Source organism: Chionomys nivalis, chromosome 1, assembly GCF_950005125.1.
Source record: "Chionomys nivalis chromosome 1, mChiNiv1.1, whole genome shotgun sequence".
Lineage (NCBI taxonomy): Eukaryota > Metazoa > Chordata > Mammalia > Rodentia > Cricetidae > Chionomys > Chionomys nivalis.
In genome coordinates, this window is record NC_080086.1 from 156,305,814 (window position 1) to 156,324,674 (window position 18,861).

The 18,861-nt window shown below is 41.3% G+C and overlaps 1 protein-coding gene across 1 annotated transcript in view; it reads right to left on the reverse strand.

Moving 5' to 3' along the window:
* The window catches only part of Cntnap2 (contactin associated protein 2), a 2,085,894-nt gene that overhangs the window by 275,861 nt on the left and 1,791,172 nt on the right, over positions 1 to 18,861 (reverse strand). Inside the window, exon 16 of the mRNA XM_057766295.1 lies at positions 16,181 to 16,351. Within this exon, the coding sequence (XP_057622278.1) occupies positions 16,181 to 16,351 (171 nt within the window). The remainder of the gene's footprint in view (positions 1 to 16,180; positions 16,352 to 18,861) is intronic.

An 18,861-nucleotide genomic window follows, 5' to 3' on the forward strand; every position in this document is an offset into this window, starting at 1 on the left:
TGTTATATAAGCTGCCAACAGAAAAAAGCCATCAATAGTGCGTTCTGGTGTTAGTACCTATGAATCAGAACAAGGAACACCCCAGCAAGCTATCTCCAGTAGTGCAATAGTTGCACTTTTATTTTGAGAGCAACCAATAGCTGCCTAATTGTTCTTAAGGTTCAGTCCTCAAAAAGAGGAGATTCATGCTTGGTACTATACACCTACCAACTACCCATGATTGGAAAATGCTAGACCATAGTGGAGACCTTACTACTGCCATTTCCCCAACCAATAAAATTTCTACTGTATTTTAGATACTTATCCGTATACTCACAGGGAAGGGCAGCTTTCATCCCTCATTAAATAGCTTCTCTTGGAAGCAGGTGAAGACTATTCCAGAGATCCCTTCCTAACTGGCCAAAGGGCAGAAAATAATTGGCCATAGGGTGCTCATCCCTAGCTGATACATCTACAATCTTTACAGGAAGGCTTGGGAAACATTCAGGGAAAAGACTGTATGAGGCAGAGGACCAGGCAGGATGCCTACTGTGAGATAGTATCTCCTATCCATGACTGGAAGGCTGTACTCATTAACTCTCAACAATATGGTTGCCTAAACAAGACCTGCAAAATCACACCAGTTGACATGTGGGTGGTGATGGGGGAAATTTCACAAGGCTTCACCCCTAGGTGATTAGCTACAGGCAATTAATGATTGCTGAGAGAAGGAAAACCAGTTTTCTCCAGAAATGCGCCCTATACTTTCTAAAATCCCAGGTGGTAACCCCTAAACATATGAGCAGTACTCATGAACTCAGGGAGCTATATGCGCATTTGACACAATTAAATTAAAATTAAATTAAATTAAAATTAAATTAAAGAAGAAGTTATGGATTTGAATAGGAGTTGGGAGAGCACAGGTGGACCTGGACAGGGGAGACTATGGGGTAGAAATGATGTAAATGGTACTCATGTATGACATTCAAAAATTGAGTAAAAGAGAGCTAAGCCCAGCAACAGGAATTTTCTGGTAAAAGGAATACTTAGTAGTTGAGGTGCCATCTTCAACAATCATTTTAAACCTATGCCCCCATTTGCTGATGTAATAGTACATTTATCTTCTTGCAGAAGGTCAGTGACTAACAGGACAAACTCCAGAAAATCAGACTAACTTGTTAACAGCCAATAAGGATTCTTAAGAAGGCATATAACAAAAACATTAGTTTTATTTTATTGTTGTGCTTTAAATGTAAAATTTAATTCTTTCAAACTATATCCTTTGAGCCAGGCGGTGGTGGCGCACGCCTTTAATCCCAGCACTCGGGAGGCAGAGGCAGGTGGATCTCTGTGAGTTCGAGGCCAGCATGGTCTACAAGAGCTAGATCCAGGACAGGAACCAAAAGCTACGGAGAAACCCTGTCTCGAAAAAAAAAAAAAAAAAAACCAAAAAAAAAAAAAAAACCTATATTCTTCTTCGGCATTTTAACGTGACTCTTGTCACAAGTTAAAAATCACTGTTGTAGAACTTTAAAAAACTGACATATGCTTCTAACATATTCTTATATGAAAATTGGGTTATGAAATTGTATGACTCACATAATCTCAGTTTTGCAAAGAAAATGCTATAAATGAATAGAAAAGTATTTAGAAATGTAGGCACCAAATGGTAATTCAAACATAATGGAATACAGAATTAAAGTTTTTTAAAAGTCCTTTGCTTCTTTGGATTTTAAGTTATTTATCAACACAAAAACAATATTTGTATACTTTTAAAGTTCAGCCTAATAATATCCACTTTCCTTTGCAAAGATTGGTGGGATTTTAAGCAACTCAATTTTATCATTTTAACAAGCATTTAATCAGGGCAATTAGTTAATCAAAATGCAGAGAACAAGATTTCATTTAAATCTAGACCCTAGAGGAATTTTAAATGAAACCATTTCTCTATACTTCTAACTTTTAGAAACTTAAGAAAATTAAAAGAAAAAAAGTGGTTAAACCCTACCATGAAATATGTTTTAAATCAGATGTGATTTTTTTTTTTTCTACTTAAATTGGCTAACAATGGGCTGGGGGTGTGTAGCTCAGTTGGGGGCGTGCTTGTCTGGCCTCCTGGGATCCTAGGCAAATTAAGTCTCATAGTTCATGCTACAATCCCAACATAGGGGATGGCAAAGCAGAAGACCACAAGTTCAAGGTCACAAGGTCATTTTCACTCACACATTGAGTTCTAGGCACGCTCGGGCTACATGAGACTCTGCCTCAAAGTAAAAGGCTAAAAACAAGGACGTGCTATTTTCAGAGTAAAATCCTCACAGGTCTTTAGCCAGCGTGTTCCAGTGTTAAACTAATGTATACAGGAAGCAAAACGCGGGACGAGCATAATTCACTGTTATAATTACACTCGACAGATATGCACCGCTTCTATTATTCATGGGCTCTGGTCGCACTCACCCAGAAAGACTTCACAGAATACTAAACATCCACACTCTTCACAAGAAGTCATTTGGAATTCGCATCAGTTCTCATCAGAGGAATCAAATTCAAAGATGCAGAAAACCAAATTTGATCATTTTAACACTATCCACACAGACAAGAAAAATGAGTAATTTCCTAAGAGGCTCGGGGTCTAGTTAGCTTCCCCTTGTGACACTAACACTGCTGTGTCAAGGGCCATTTCGTTAAAGGAAGCATCTTCTGACAGTTTAGAGCCTTGGCTCTGTGATTTCTGGTCGCTTATGTGTGCCGTGATTAAACTCCCCAACTTCTGTTACTCACACTCTTTTTGTCTCTGTAAAATGTCCCAAGCTTGTATTTATGTGCTTGCTGTCTTCAGGGTGAAGCAAAGGCTGCATCTTCTGGAAGCCTATTGCATTTCTTCAGCTGAAACTCAGGCTCACCTTCCGGGTGTCCTAGACCCTGTGGCTGCTCATTCTTCCTTAACTGTGTCCCTCAGTTACCCTGAAGAGCTGTTATCCAGGCAGGAGCTGCATTTCAGACCCCAGATATTTAAGTAGAGGCACATGACAAGTTTTTACCAAGAGACCTAGAACAGAAGAATGTGTGCCTCTCTGGGATAACGTGGTTAAGAAAGCAGAATGCAACTCCTGGACTCTATTTCTTGCCCGACAGCTGGATTTGCATGTTTCCAGGCACTAGGACACAGGGGAACCGCACCACAGAAGGAAGATGGACTTCTAATTCACCCTGTGGAATCTCTTCATTGACTGGTGCATGGAAGCCATAGAGGTTCCCATCAAGCTGATGAAACTGAGTGTTTGTTATAGCAACTTACCTTATTCCCAAATAAGAATATCTCTTATTCCTAACTCTTTCATGACTTTATTAAAATTTCCCCATTTTAAAAAAGAGCATACCTTCCTAAATATTAGATTATCCTCCCCAGATAGCTAGAATTTTGATAACATGAAAGTGATATACTGATACTTTATTTCAAGTATAGAGTTTTAAATGAGAAGATGCATTTTTTCTTTAAAAACTGATGTTGAAATACTATATTTGAATGGATGAGTGGGATTTGTTAGGCATTATAGAACAAAGAAGAGAATATGGGAGCCTAGTGAGATCCCTTAGGACAGAACAGAAGTTGTCCTTGTGTCCCCAGTGCTTACAGGCCTGTGTTGTGAATACTCTAAGGTTCTATGAAAATCCCCTGTATTGGCAAGTGTGCTGAGTACAAGCTCAAGATTCAGAAACATGGAAAGAAATTGCTTTGCTCTTCAGCATTGTCATTCTAGATCACGTGACCTCCAGACCCCAGGACCTTACCTCCATTTGGCCCCTGCAGTTTGGAGGCCAATATTCTTTATGGCTGGTTATGAAATTTGAGTGTTGTTTTTAGTGTTGTGTGTCTGTAGAAAAATACATTCTGTGCTCTAAACACCCAACTAAGAAACTTCCAGAATTCAATCTGCTTATAAATCAACTCAGAGACTTCTAGAATTCAATTTCCTTATAAATTAGAAAATACCTACACTAGAAAATGAAAACAAAAATGATAAAATGAATGTTCTTTTCTTGAAAGTTTAGGAATATGTTTCAGCCATGACCTTAGCCTAACGTCCAATTCTGAAGAAAGCTGAGACTGAGGGCACAGCCCTACCTTCCAGCCACTTTGGAGGACCACGTGAGGAGGGCTGTCAGTTCAATGCTACCTGGGAAGCTTTGAGAGACTCTGTCTCAAAAAGTAAAGTAGGGGCTTGTGCTGAAGGTTGGCAGAGTGCTCTAGCTTGTGACGGTTCCTGCTTTAGCCTGAGATTCTGGGTAAGACTTAAACTTTTCTCTCTCCTCCGGGGACTGTTACTAACAGTTACCTTCTAATATCTGCGATGTATCTTGAAAAAAGACAAATTCCCCAACTTTTTCATTTCTGAAAACCTTTTCTAGGCTTTCTGGTTGGCTAATGTTTTCTTTAAAGATTTTAATGACATCATGTTGTCTCATGGCTTGCAAAAAAACCTCACGTCGTTGTACTCACCTTTAGCTGCTTCTGGCCTCTTGAGATATTTCTTGGTTTTGAGTTGTTTCAAGTAATCTATGCCAGTCACTCACTGTATCTAAATGAAGCTCAAGCCCTGCTTTATTGTATCTTCTCCTGTTTTATTTTAAAACCAGCTTTGAATTAATTGGTCCCGAGTGTGATCCTTGGCTGCATCAGATCCCCGGCATTGCCAATGCACATTGACTGGCTGCAGCGCTACCTCCTCTCCTTGTTTTTATGAAAATATTAAGCCTGCAGAGACACTGGTAACTCTTAGAATGGCAGATGGAAGGCCCCGACCTTATTACAGCTTCACATTCACACGCCCCGTCCCACTTTTCTCGGCCATCTACTCCTTTATTACTGAGCAATAAATAAACTGACACACTGTTTTTCCTGTCTCTGCCTTAGAATGTGCAAATTCATGCTTGGCTTCTCCTTTAGTACGCCCCTGGTCTTCTGACTGTTCATAGGCAGGCTGATGCTAGCCATGGTTTGTATGTGTTTGTGTGTGCGTGTGTGTGTGTGTACTGTAATGTGCCCTACTGTTCCAAAGGGAAAGATCTTCTAAGTTATCACACATAGGAAATAATGGCGAAAACACTAAAATCAGAGCCAGTGAGATAGAAGGAAAAACTATTTCTCTGCATTATTGACATACAATTTATACTTCATCTAGACAGACACTATAAGAAAATATTCATTAATAAGAATGCAGGCTGTCTTCTAGGAAATGTACCAAACTGATTGTCCTACAGAATTTTTATATTTTTAGGAAAATGAAGGCTACTTTATTTCTATTTTGTCTTTTAAATAAGAATGCAAAGAAAATGGAAAAACTTTTATATGATAAGGATCACCTAATCAGGGAAGAAGGGAGAATTCCAGAACAGGCAAACCAACAGGCAGTCTCAGGAAGGTGCTAGAGAATGCTTGTGGCGGGAGTTGGGTGAACTCGGGCACCCAGGGCACATGGGTAAGGAACATGTGTGCAGTGCAAAGAGGGTTGAAGAGCGAAATGAAAGCCATGGTCTTGCTGGTTTGAACATGATCTTACAAGGCATGAAAAATCATTATGACTTATAAGAACAGAATATTAGCACCAGATTTGTAGATCCTGTGCTGCAATGGGGAAGGCAGATGCCGAAAGGAAGGCACTGGAGGGAGGGACACACATTATGAGACAATTTGAGTCAAGGATCCAGGGATGCCAAGGGACAAAGCCATCCTGTGAGACAGAGAAAGGAGTTTGTGGTTTTACTACCTTCGCATCTGTTTTCCATCTACCTCATTGTAATAAGATAGAACCCATGCTTTGTCTAGTATTGCTCTGGTCTGAAGGCTCCAGGAGCAACAGCAATATTCTGTTTCAATATACTGTGTTCTATCGAGATAAACTCTCTGCCCAATATGGAGAGGGAAGTAAAACCTAATGATCACTTTGAGTTTTCCAATATGGGTAATGCAGAGAACAATGATGTTAATGTGTAGGGGGCACAAGAGAAGGTGTTTGGGTGGAGACTGGACTTTTACTTTGATGTGCTCAGCTCAAGTCTTTTATGGAACATTCTTGGGGTTTGTTAGGGTCACTTATAACCAAGCATCAGTGGTAGCCACTGGAATTTCTACAAGCACGTATTATTAGTTCTGGGAAATACACCCTCTGGGTACCTCTAAGAGAGCTGCGAGTCACTGTAGGAACAGTGAAGGCCTCCTTAATCATGAGTCCTCTGGGGGCTGAAGGTGGGAAGTATCACGCACAGTTGGTGGTCACTGATGGGTCTGCAGAGCGGCAAAGGCTGGAAAGGCCTTTACAAATCGCCTAGCTTCAGCTGACTTCACATATGAACACGACACAGACTGAAAATTCTGGAAATGGCTTTGGACTGGTCTGCTGAGAATCCTGTTTTATTTTTTCTTTCTTATTTAGGAAGTCAAGTGTTTCATTAACATTTTGTCCTCTGAGATTATTCCCACAGCAAGATTTCTTTTTTAGTTCAGCAAAACACACAAACGTCAGGGTTGAGCTGGATACATGTTTTCATATGTGTTCATGCTTCCAAATGTGTTCCTTCCTTAGATAGAGATAAAGAATGTTACCCTCTGTTGCAGTACAGAAGCAAAGATAACAAGCCTACTAGCTCATGATGGAAAAGAGAGGCTACTGAGTGACATGGGTTGCCATGTGAGTCTGCCAAAGAGCTGGCTGTCTTCTGAAGTTGCCTCTAAAGAATGGTGAGAGAAGTCAAGACCACAAATTCTCCAGAGAGGTAGTTACATCTGACCAACTTAGGAGGAATCCCCAGCCTTGTCTGGAAAGTGACAGACTAGCAGGCATGGTTGGACCCTAAGGTAACAGCAAAAGTTTCATATCTAGGGGACAATTTATTCAAAATTTATCTTTGTCATCGTAACATGCCTATGTCACATGTGCAAAGAACTTGCGTATCAGCTGAAAATAGTGAAGAAGTCAGGAAAAATACAATCCACTTTGCATCTACTGACTGTTTCTGTATTCATCTCCTAATATTGTTGACACACAAATAACTTTAATAAAACGTAATCTTATCTTTAATCTATGCTAAGATTTTTTTTAGTCATAATCCAAACTAAAAAACCCAGAACAAGAATTGGAAAAATTGAAAAAATTTTCAAATATTGTGAGTAAATATTTATAACTTTAAATAATTTTTGAAAGGATAATTCTTTTCTTATACATAGTAATGACCAGTCCAGAGCTCTTCTGCAGATTTTGAATCCTGAATACAAAGTGAAGCCATAGGTAGACTCGCAAAGAGACAGAAATGCTCAAATTCATCCTAAATTCAAGTCCATAGTCTGGGTTTGCTTGAATAAAGGAAGAATCCAGGTATAAACACCTGGCTTGTATCAGCAAAAACCCATAGCATTTTAAGAAGCATTCTGAATAAGGCCCATAGCCTACAGCCCGGTAAGTGGAATTCCGCATTCCTTGCTTCTACATGCATGAAACTCTTTTTAACATCGAAAAATTGCTCCAATTTTGAAGTAGTGGTACATGAATTGCCGTTAATTTACTGCTTCTGATTCATCCCATCCTACATACTGCAGAGCAATTTCTTCCGTAGCTTCCTAGCGTGCGTGCTGCCGAAGGCCGCATGCTGGAAACGAGCAGTTTTCTTTAATACCCCTGCCTAAGATTAGCAGGGCATTAGACTGCTGCCTCCACACTTCTCGAGTAAATACGTCTCTTAACGGCCGATATTTTCTCTGACTCATCCTGATATCTGAGAAACCTCACACTCAGAGAACGCGGGAGCTTATGCTAAAGTTTTTCACAGTTTCTGATTGCTGCTCGTGTGACTGTTTCCTGTTCAATAATCATTCCCTTCAAAAATCTCATCTCGTTCATAAATTTCCTTTGAAATTTTGTTTAAATATCTTCTTTGGCCTTGAAAGAAGACCTTTATTTCTAGTAAACACTTCCCGCTGCTCATTATAGTTAGTCCACTTTAACAAGATCCTAATACACAACCTTCCGCATTACAGCTGCGGGTCCCAGGCTCCATACCCTGTGCCAGGAGCAGTGGGCCTACTCTTCCTTTCTCTGTGCTCTTTCCATTCCATGGCTCCAGAGTCCTCATTCAGCAGTGCCCTAGGATGCCCTAGGATGCCCTAGGACGCCCTGGGACGCCCTGGGATGCCCTATGTTGCCCTTGGATGTCCTCGAATGCCATAGGATGCCCTAGGATGTCCTAGGATGCCCGAAGATGCATTTCTTTCTTTCTTTCTTTCTTTCTTTCTTTCTTTCTTTCTTTCTTTCTTTCTTTCTTTCTTTCTTTCTTTCTTTTTTTTTTTTTTTTTTTTTATTTTCGAGACAGGGTTTCTCCGTAGTTTTTTGGTTCCAGTCCTGGAACTAGCTCTTGTAGACCAGACTGGCCTCGAACTTACAGAGATCTGCCTGCCTCTGCGCACGCCTTTAATCTGAGGATGCATTTCTGACCTCTCATGGCTGTCATCATTGGAGGAGCTTCCTTGTCTGGACTGTTCCCTTCTCTCATGGTTAGAGATTTTGATAGTGATGTAGAGGACCTCAACCCTCTCCACAACCTTGACACAAGCCTTCCATTCATTTCACTAGCATGGTCAGAACATGCACCTCTGATTTTCTTATCGCTTAGACCACTTTCCTGTAACATCTTAAACTCAAGCAGTTAAGCAACCATGCTCTGTACTCCTTTTTCCCAAAGCATTTTTCTTGATTTGACCACCAGCTCTTCAACGGCATCAATCTCATTCTCTGCTTAGATTTTCCCATGATGCTTTCTTAGAACACACCTCATTCATTCATTTTATTCAGTTAATGAATGTCTATTCAGTTCCTCCCATGTGTCAGGTATTGCTGTGATCCTAGAAACATGTATGGACCGTGTTCCCACTGCCCTCACAGCGCTGGTGTGTGATAGAGCCACATTCATCCGCCATGTCCACGCTACCTATGATGCTACAGTTTTTTTTTTTTTTTTTTGCATCCTGGTACTGGATGTTCTGTCTTATTCATTTTGAGACTCGGTTAAAGTGATACCATTTCTCCAGAACTTTTCTTATTCTCCAGTAAGATACCTGGCACCCATGTTGTTTACACTTCGAATATTCATTTCATCCATTAAGAATATTACTTTGATGCTGAGGGTGTAGGTCAGTGGTGGAGCACTTCTCTAGCGTGTGTGGAGTTGTGTGTTTGATGCTTAACACCTCAAAAAGAAAGCAAAACAAAACAACATGCAAACAAAATATTGTTTTACAACAACAGATATTGACAGTCTGACCCACTAGAATGGATGTGCTCTTGGGCTAGAACTATACAGTATTCTCCTTGTGTTCTTTTGGTACATAGATAGCTTTCAATAATTACTGGCTAGATAAGAATATCTGTTTATATTTAGAATCAGGTTCACTTCCTGTTATCACAATACCAAGTTCCCCAACAGGCACCCTGTTCCCTGTCTTTAAGCCTTTTCCTACACTGTCTCCTCCAGGAATCCCTTCTCTGACTCTTCCATCCAGCTAAGCTACCTCCTCTGCCTGCTCTTTTCCATTCAACTTGGTGTTGATTCGTCCCCTTTCCATTCTCAGAACTGTTTACATGCTTCTTAAGCTTTAATAACTTATGTCCATTGTTATCATTAATTTATCATGTTTAAAGAACCCAAACTCTCATATCTAAAATCACCTGAGTAACTGGGTGCCTCAGTTTCCTTCTCTGTAGAGTTTGGATAATTGTTTTTATATGAAATCTCAAAGAATTGTACCATAAACTTCAGAACACTGCCTGCTACTTAGAAAGCGTCCAACAAATTTACAAGAGCAACAACAAGAGTTCTAGTTTATATGGAGAATGCCTGGCTGGTGGTCAGGGTTGCCTTGGGCCTTCTTCCACTTGACCATTTCCCCATTGCTTTCTGGTGCCACAATGCTCACGTCACTCATGCCAGCTTTCTCAGAGGATCTCACTCTATCAGTCTCCCCCTGGTCTCTGATCTCTCCTCTTTGTCGCAAGACTTTCCCTATAGTATATACATATAGTCACATCTCTTCCAACTTCAAACAAAAGAATAATAAATAAAATCATTTTTCTCTGATCCCCAAGTCCATTTCCATTCACTTCAGCGACGGCTTAATAAGTTTGTTTTTGCAGTGCTGGAGATCTAACCTGTGGCTTTGCACATGCTAGGCAAGTGATCCACGTTGAGCCAGATCCCCAACCTTCCCTTACTGGTTGATAATGACGAGTCCACATCAAGTCTAAGAGCCACTTCATGACACTGGGCTAGCGGCTTCTCAGTAGTACTAACTCCTTTTTATTCATCTCTGAACTTCTATGACGTCTCCAGGACATCATTATCATTGTCTCTGTCTTATGTCAGTTATTTGTCATCCCTGAGTTTAGGTGGCTTTTCATTCTTGCATATCTTGCCTCCTTTCTCTACATCTTTGTTTTAGGCACTCTCGTCTATATACTGAGTACATAAAATTCTCTTTACATTAGGCTCCATCATTCTTTCATGATCTCAGTACAGGCCATCGCTTCTTATCTGATGCTCTAGTTTGGTTTACCTTCTAAAAGCATGGATATTGGAGTCTTAGTTCCCAATGGCTGTGGAAGATGGAATGGGACCTTAAAGAAGTAGGGTCTAATGGTCAGTCCCTAGGTCACTGAGAACATACCAGTAGAAGGGAATATTGACTTTCTGGAATAAGTTATCATAGGATGGAATGGTAATAGGAGCCTGAACCTGAATCCGGGTCTCTCTCTGACTTCCTGTTTGGCTGGATTATCATTTTCAAGTATAGCTACATGGCCAAGAGGGACCCTTGCAAGAACCTGAACCATGCCAATAGGATTTTCACCATCAAAATATGAGCTAGATAATATACTCACAAGCTCGGCCTTCCTCAGGCATTTCATGATAAAATATGGACCCAAGTATCTGGTTTCTATTAATTGTCCTGATGAATGCCAGTCTGCTCATGTTTCACTTCAGCTCACCATGACTTTCATTTTCCAGTCAAGCCAAATTCTGCCCCAGAAGTGGGAGCACTAAGCACTAAGCTTGCCTACCTTCTGGCTCTCACACTGCCGCTCTGATACACAAGACACTGCCCACCGCTCCACTCCCTTCTGAGTCTCTCGGCTCAGTCCTCCATATTTTCATTCCTTTGGTGTTATCCTGACCTGCTCTTTCTTTCCAGATTCGTGCTTTCCCCTCGTCTTTACCTTATCGACTCCTGCTCATCCATCAAAATTTAATTAAAGCATTACATTCCCTGGGAAGAGCCTGTCACTCCAGTCAGCTTTAATATTCCCCATCAGCACTCACAGGCAGTCTGCCTGTTGAGGGAGGCGGAGCGCTGCCAAGGTCACAGTGCTCACCCAGGGGCCAAAGGTGGAGGCCAAGCCCTAGCTCTGCACTTCGTAGCTGTGTGACCATCCTCACTTCATGCCTCAGTTCCCTCACTTGTAAAGTGGATATGTGAACAGTATGTCCATTTCAGAGGGTTATTAGAACAGGACATGATTTGTATAAAGAGTCTGAAACAAGGCTAAAGCCAAAATGACCCATGAAGGCTGAGTTGGCCTGGTAATATACAACCACTATTCAGTTGCCTGCTTTCCAAATGGTCACATGTGTGGAGGGAAGAGAGTGTGTTTTGAGCACGCTCCCTCAGCACCTATAACAGTGCCAGAAGCCTAGTCAACATCCAGGCGAAACTCACTGGATGAATGCATAAACATTAGACAGTAAGTGAGAAACAGTCAAAATTTTACCTTAAAATACGCTAATGAGTAAGATCGCTCGGATTTTATCTTGGGTTTTCTGCTTGTGTAAGGGATGTTGATGACATCTCATTAACTTGTGGCACACGAGCTCACTGTTCTCCGAGTCAAGAATCCTCTACTCTTGACAGAAGGCCACAATGTAGTTAATTAACGGGGCTGCTATTCTGGAAAACAACATGTAGGCATGCACTGTGACAAAATTCCTCCGAGACACACGCAGAGAAACATTTAAATTCCTATCGGAAAGGCGAACGAACTAAATGGGGGAAAAGGAGAGGGCGCTTAAACAAAGTTTGCTTGCAGAAAGGCACTGCCTGAGCCCTCTGGGAGTTGGCTACTGAAGGAGTTCTTTACCCTCTATCCCAGAGATCCAACACAGAAAAGTGGAAATGAATAATTGTGACTAGCGAGGTGCTAGCAAGTGTCAACCATGTCAGGTTTACCCCCTCCATGCTGCTTGTAGAAAAAAAAATAAAAGATTAGATGAGTAAACAGATTGAAGCCCAATCTAAAATATTAGGCTGTGAGAACTTGCCAGACCAGCCATCAGTCACATTTCCTCCAGGGATCCTTCCCTTCAGTCCTGTGCAGATGCATGCACACTCCTTTCCTAGTGCCTTTGCTAACCCTCCTAGGCCCAAAGCCACTGCATCCTGCTGCTAGATGCCGAGGGGTATCATTTCTGTCCTGGTGGGACATGTCATTCCTACAGCTCACTCACTAGGACTGTCAACCTTGTGAACACGCCCTCCCCTAAGAAATTTTACACATATTATATATTCAATCCCTTCCTCGGGAGATACCTTTCTACCTTGTCTGTCTTAATCTGAATTCTTGACAAACAGCTGATATAATACCATTTGATAGTTAATCTTCATTATTAGCTTGGCTGGATTAAGTGGAGTGCACCTGTGTGTGTCTATTATGGTTCCAGAGATAGTTAGATCCTGGGGGCTCTGAACTAATGAATGCATTAATCTCCTGATGGATAGTAATTTGATGGCACTATTGGGAGGGGTTTTATGGAAGGAACCAGGCCACCGGGGCTGCTCTTGGGACTCTCTCTTGCCCTGATCCCTTTTTTGCAGCATGCCCCTTCCCTTCTTCCAGGTCATCTCTCAAGTCCATGACTTTCAGGTTACACAGACTCTTTCTGCTGTGACATTCTGCCCAAGTGCATGGGGCTACCTGACCATACACTAACTCTATGAAATCATGAGCGGAGCGAAATAATTGCCCTTTTCAGTTGTCCTTGGATATTTTAGTGACACATGCACAAAATAACACCACTCCTTTCACTTTTACAAAAGTGCTTTAACAGTTGTGTGAACTTACATATTCAAGAGGGCTTGGCTTAGCCTTTTCCCAGGCTGAAACATTATAGGCCCAAGTACACTATAAACTAGCTTGTGCCTCAGTGTCTCTTAAGCGCTGACAGCTTCACAGAAGCACTTCTTACTTACACTGTGTTTCTCTCTTGTTTACACATCTGCCATCCCCTGCTGCACAGAACACACCAAGGTAACTTTGAATTTTAGTGGTGATACACAAAGTGATGGTTTCTACTGTCTGTTAGCCAGGGGTCTTTAAGAAATATTTTTACTTTTACTGACTTTTGGAAGGTACAGGAGGCTCTAGAAGAGACTGTTTCAAGACTCCATCTTAAAGATCCTGTATGTCTTCACCCCGTATGAACTATGTGACAGAAAATATCAGTGGTATGACCAGATGGAGGCTGTAATTCACCTTCCACTACACTTCTCATAGTGCGGGAAGACCTGCAAGGAAGGAGCCTCAGTGCAGCAGGCAAGGCTCAAGGCTCCTAATGCAAGCATCTCTGATGATTTTCCTCAATAAGATATAAATGAAATTCTTTGATACATGTGGAAAGTTAAGACACCTGCTCTCTCTGAATTCGGCTTATCTTCCTTCCTATCCAGACATGACTCTACCAAATACAAGCAGATAAAACAGTCAGAGAACCCAAGTAATATTATAGAAAAGTATAGAACTTTTCAAATATAGAACTATCCATGGGATATTTCTAATATGTCATCTAACAAATGTGGAAGTAAGAACATAGTTGATTAAATTAATTTTAACCAAAGGAAATGAAAAATCCCATTTTAATAATTATGAACCCTAATTCAGTAGAGAGGGCATTTTAATCAATAAATTAATTAGTTTTAATTCTAGGGCCAGACTATTTTCAGTCTTCTGTTTAATCAGATCTTGCCCATGGTAAAAACTGCAAGTTGCCTAGGTCTGTTGCAGAGAGAACAGAGGCTGGGGTTAAAGGAAGATGAAGGGTTCACAAAGCTACATCTGGACCAGCGAGGAAGATGAAAAGGAGGCCTGCAGTTAAATATGAGATAACTAAGCTAGACAGATAGGGAGAGAGACAGGGATCTCAGGCAGTGATGGCAGACCAGTTGTTTTTTCCCTAAAGTCCCCAGGAATATATTTAATGCATTATTATCCTTTCCTTAATTCTTGATTTTAATGAAGCAGATTGCAACAGACTCAATATAAGTAAGGATGGCCTCTAACAATGAGCTTTTGCTTAGGGGACTACCTCAGACCACCAGCTAGCCAGATATGAGGCAATCAAGAAAGACTACATCTTGGTGGCTGGGGCTGCGATCACTCTCTGCCATGGGAAAGCTATAGCTGACTATGTAAATATGAGAATAAAGAGAATATGGTATAATTAATGACTCCTGGGGCACCTGCAGAGTCTAAGGGTAGCGATGCGGGCCAAATGACTGACAGTTATTGACAGTCAAGGTCAATAACTAACAAGGGTGGAGTCAGAGATGCACAGTATGTGGACAACACAGAATCATTTTCATGACTGGTCCAGTGGGACAGACTGGATCATGTGGGTCTCTATTGACTCAGTCATGATAGCCCAGAAAACTAGCCAACAGGCAGTACTTCAGCCTTTGTCTAGCATCTGCCATGGCCCTGTAAAAGCCCCTGGACAAAGGAACTTGACAGTCTTTTCTTCTCTTAGAAATCTCTCCTCTCAGGAATTTCTGTCACTTTCCCTCCATTTCTTACTGCTCTTAATTCTTAGTGAATTTTGCTCCTGCTGTGCATACTCCCATGAAAGTGCACATCTTTAACCTTCCTTGGTGTGAGACAATGGATTTGGAGTCATCGTCTCAGGTTGATTTTTAAGACAGCCAAGCATCTGGTACCTTAGGACCCTGGTTCCAGTACAACTGGGTTGAGAAAGATCCTGTCATAACCAAGAAACCTTGCAACACAATGAGCAAACTTGGGGAAATAATTCTGGCACTTACTAGACACTGACATTCTCCACAAATATCTGCTCTCCATTTTCAGAACAATCTCCGCAGATTAACATCATAATTTTATAGTTCAAAAAACTGGGATCCAAAGAGATTAAGTTAGTCAATCCCAAATTTGGGTTTGAATCTGAAACTCATTCTCTGACACCTTTACCCATTTTTGCTATGTCACAATCTATCATTTAAAAAGAGAACCCAGTGGGATTTCAACAGAAAAAAATGTTTATGTGCGATAATTTTTTTAAAATGGTGCATTGCATATGCATAAGTACAAAAAGAGGAAAAGCTCAGATATCCTGGGAAATGGATTTGAGATTATTTTTGGAACAGAGGCATAAGCCAACAGTATTACAGAGAACATAAAGGGTAAGGTTGTGGGGAGGAAGCCGGTCTGATATACTCAGCAGGGTCTGAAATCTGGCAGAAGGCTGGGTGCAGGGTTTTACACATGATTTTGACTTATCTCAGCACATAGAAGAGCCTGGCAAGTAATCATTTAACCTGGAGGTTTGCATATTAGAGTTTTCTAAATCTAGCTTGGGCCCCGAGGATACAAGGGCCTTGGTGAGCCAAGAATTGTTTGTGGATTTGCCTGGCCTGTCTTCCCATGCAGGCAGCCCCAAAATAGAGAGATCCACACAGTTGATGGATCCAAGGCCAACTGGGCCTGACTCTGCATTTTTATGTCCTTGGCTAAACAAATTATAACTCCACACTTTTTCGGAAGGTGTGGCTGCAGAGCTTCATTGAGAAAAGCACCCACCAGTCTTCTGTTCCATCAGCTAACTGATCTATGACTGCCTCAGTCACGCTGCCTTTATGTATTCCTTCTGCTTTCCTCATGTTGGTCCCTGTACTCTCTGTGCTTCTGATTGGTTACACATCTCTGTCCACTCTTGACCTACTTCCCTGGAAAGCAAGCACGTTAAACAAGGAGCCTTATTGCATGCTCTCCTACCATTAGGAGAGTAGTGTTTTCTTGTCTTCTTGGTCAACTTTCTTGGGACATCTCTGTGATTAGAGTGGCCACTACCATGGTGACAGAAAATAGATACTCACACTTCAGCTCCAGTTTGATGAAGTCTGTGTTCCCCAGATTTTCCAGAAACACTCCTCGAGGGATTAACGTCTTGAAGTAGAAAGAAATGTCAGCACTGGTTTCTCCTTGGAAGGTAGAGAAGTGCAGGTAGGATGAAGGATTTGGGAAGGAGGCAGCGTTCCAATAATTTCCTGTGGGACAAAGAGAGAAGACAAGATAATTTAACCTTGGTTAGTGAAATGACATAAAAGCTTTATTTCTCGAGTTTACTAAGCCTTTATGGGCAATAGCCATGCTTCCCTTAACAGTTGTTGGGGGAGCAGAGACTCTTCAGTGGAGCTGCCTTCGAGTTGTCCAGAGAGCTCCAGGGGTAGCAGGGGAATAGGGTCTGAAATATCAATTTGTATGTGAAAGGGACCAGTTTGCCGGGCAAGACTGGAAACTTTTCTTTCCTTGAGCTTCATCTAAAGAATAGAGCATGCACAGGGTTCTTTAGATGGGAGCGGTGGGGACTATAAAGACCCTATAAGGGTCTTATAACCCATGCAGCTACTCCCTTAGCTCACTTGCCCACTTTCGTTCTTGGGGCTGCTCTTTTTCTCTCAATAAACTATCTCTATTCCTGTTTCTAATCATGAGGACTTGGTGTAATCTTTGGTCCTGGGACACCAGAGCCTGGAATCGGATGCCATCTGAACTCACCCAGGTGCCCTTAGTCAATCAGCACCATGAACTCCTGGGAAGGTATGATCCATTCTTCCCAACTCTTGCCTGTCAGAGTGGCCAGTGTCTCAAGATGAATTTACAAAGCATAGCAAAACTCCAAATCAACTTACTCAGGTTCCATCAGAACAAATGGATCAAAAATTTAATATGGGTCCATGACCTGACTTGCAACTTGATCTCCTGTGGAGACTCCTTTCTAACGTGCACATTTTACCATCCCAGGTGAAGATCAAAACATGTAGTTGTGTTTTGAAGCTTACTAAAGCTTTAAGCTTATGCTAATTTTACAATCTGTGTTAATGGTGTATGCTGTACCTGTTGTCTGAAGGGCACAACAGGTGAGCTGAGCTCACTTCATTAGTTTATGCTTACACATAAACTTCACTTTCTTTCCTTTAATGAAAATCATGTATATATGTGACATTAAATCCAATTACTATTCTTTAACAAAGGTAACTTTATGTTGGCACTGCTATACTTAAGCTATATTTTTAAATTAAACATGCAGTATTGTTCTGCTCAGATATTAAATTACCTTCTTACTTCACTAGAGCGATTTGTTTTTGTAGGCATCTAGGATGTAGTGACATCCAGATAAGTGCATGGAATATTTAAAGTTAAATGCATTATAGATACGCACATTAAAATTTTAATGAGTTTATGTGAGCCACCTCAGTGATTTCTCAATAAAGCAACACCAGACTGTAAGTGGCTTAATGCAACCAGTTGGGGAGGGCAAGAAGAGAAATTTACGTGTTCATGGAAACAAAACAGAGACAACACAGTTGATTCCCATTATCCTTTGTTTTGTTCCAGTGACTTGGTGGATATCAAAATCAGAGAATGGAAGTCCCTTACATAAAATCTTGAAATACTTGCATATAATTTATGCACATCCTGCTGTACACAACTGCAGATTCCTTGTAATACTAATACAATGGGAACACCATGATGCAGTTGGCATACTGGATTGTTTAGAGAATAACAGAGAGAAGTTGGCATATGTTTCTATACGGAGTTGACTCTTTCCTTTCACCTCTGTGTGTCCTGAAGGCTGGAAGGTCAAACTAAGGTGGTCAGGCTTGTGTGGCACTTGCTGAGCCATCTTGCTGGCCCCGCCTTTTTGAGCAGGCAGTCAGTGGGCTGAAGATCAATGACTAAGCCAGGCTGGTTGGCCAGTGAGCCCAAGGGAACCTTTCTAGGCTTCCCCAGCACTGGGGTTACAAATGTGTGCCACCATACCTGGCTTTTATTTTATAGAGGTCCAGGAGATTGAACTCAAGTCCTCATGCTTGAGTGAAAAGCTCTTTACAAACTGAGCCATATTCCTAGCTTCTAAAAATTATTTTTGGGATGCAATTCAGCTGCCAAAAGTTGACTGATGATTTCTGATTGGTTAAGCTTGAGCTTTGTCATATTCTTCGCATTGGAATTTATACACATTGGCTAAGGGGTTGAATGGATGATGTAAAATAGTTCCTAATATTTCTTATTTTCTGGAGTTGTCCCAGAATAATGGTCTCACTTTCAACTATTTTAGTACATATTATATAACTGATAAGTCAGAGAAAATACATCTGTAGGTGTCTCCACTAGAGTAAAAAGATTTGTAAAGGGTTGAGGCTGCAGCTCAGTTAGGAGAGTGCTTGCCTAGCATGTCTTTGACCCTTAGCACTGAATAGTCAGCAATGGAGGTTCGTGCCTGTAACCCAGGATATGGAGACAGGAGGATCAGAAGTTTAAGGCCATTCTTGGCTCTCTGGAGAAGGGGAGTGCAGCCTGTGCTCTTTGAGATCCTACCTCAAAGAAGAAATGTTGGGGGTAGGGATTGCTTGCCCTTAAGGTCAATGAAAGTCATTGTGTAGCTTTAGTTCATTGTGTTTTAACTGTTCATAGCTTTCAGGAGGAGACTATGGACTCATTTTTAGGAAAAAAAAGATCATGATAGCAGGAAGGCTAATACTGGAAAAAGAAA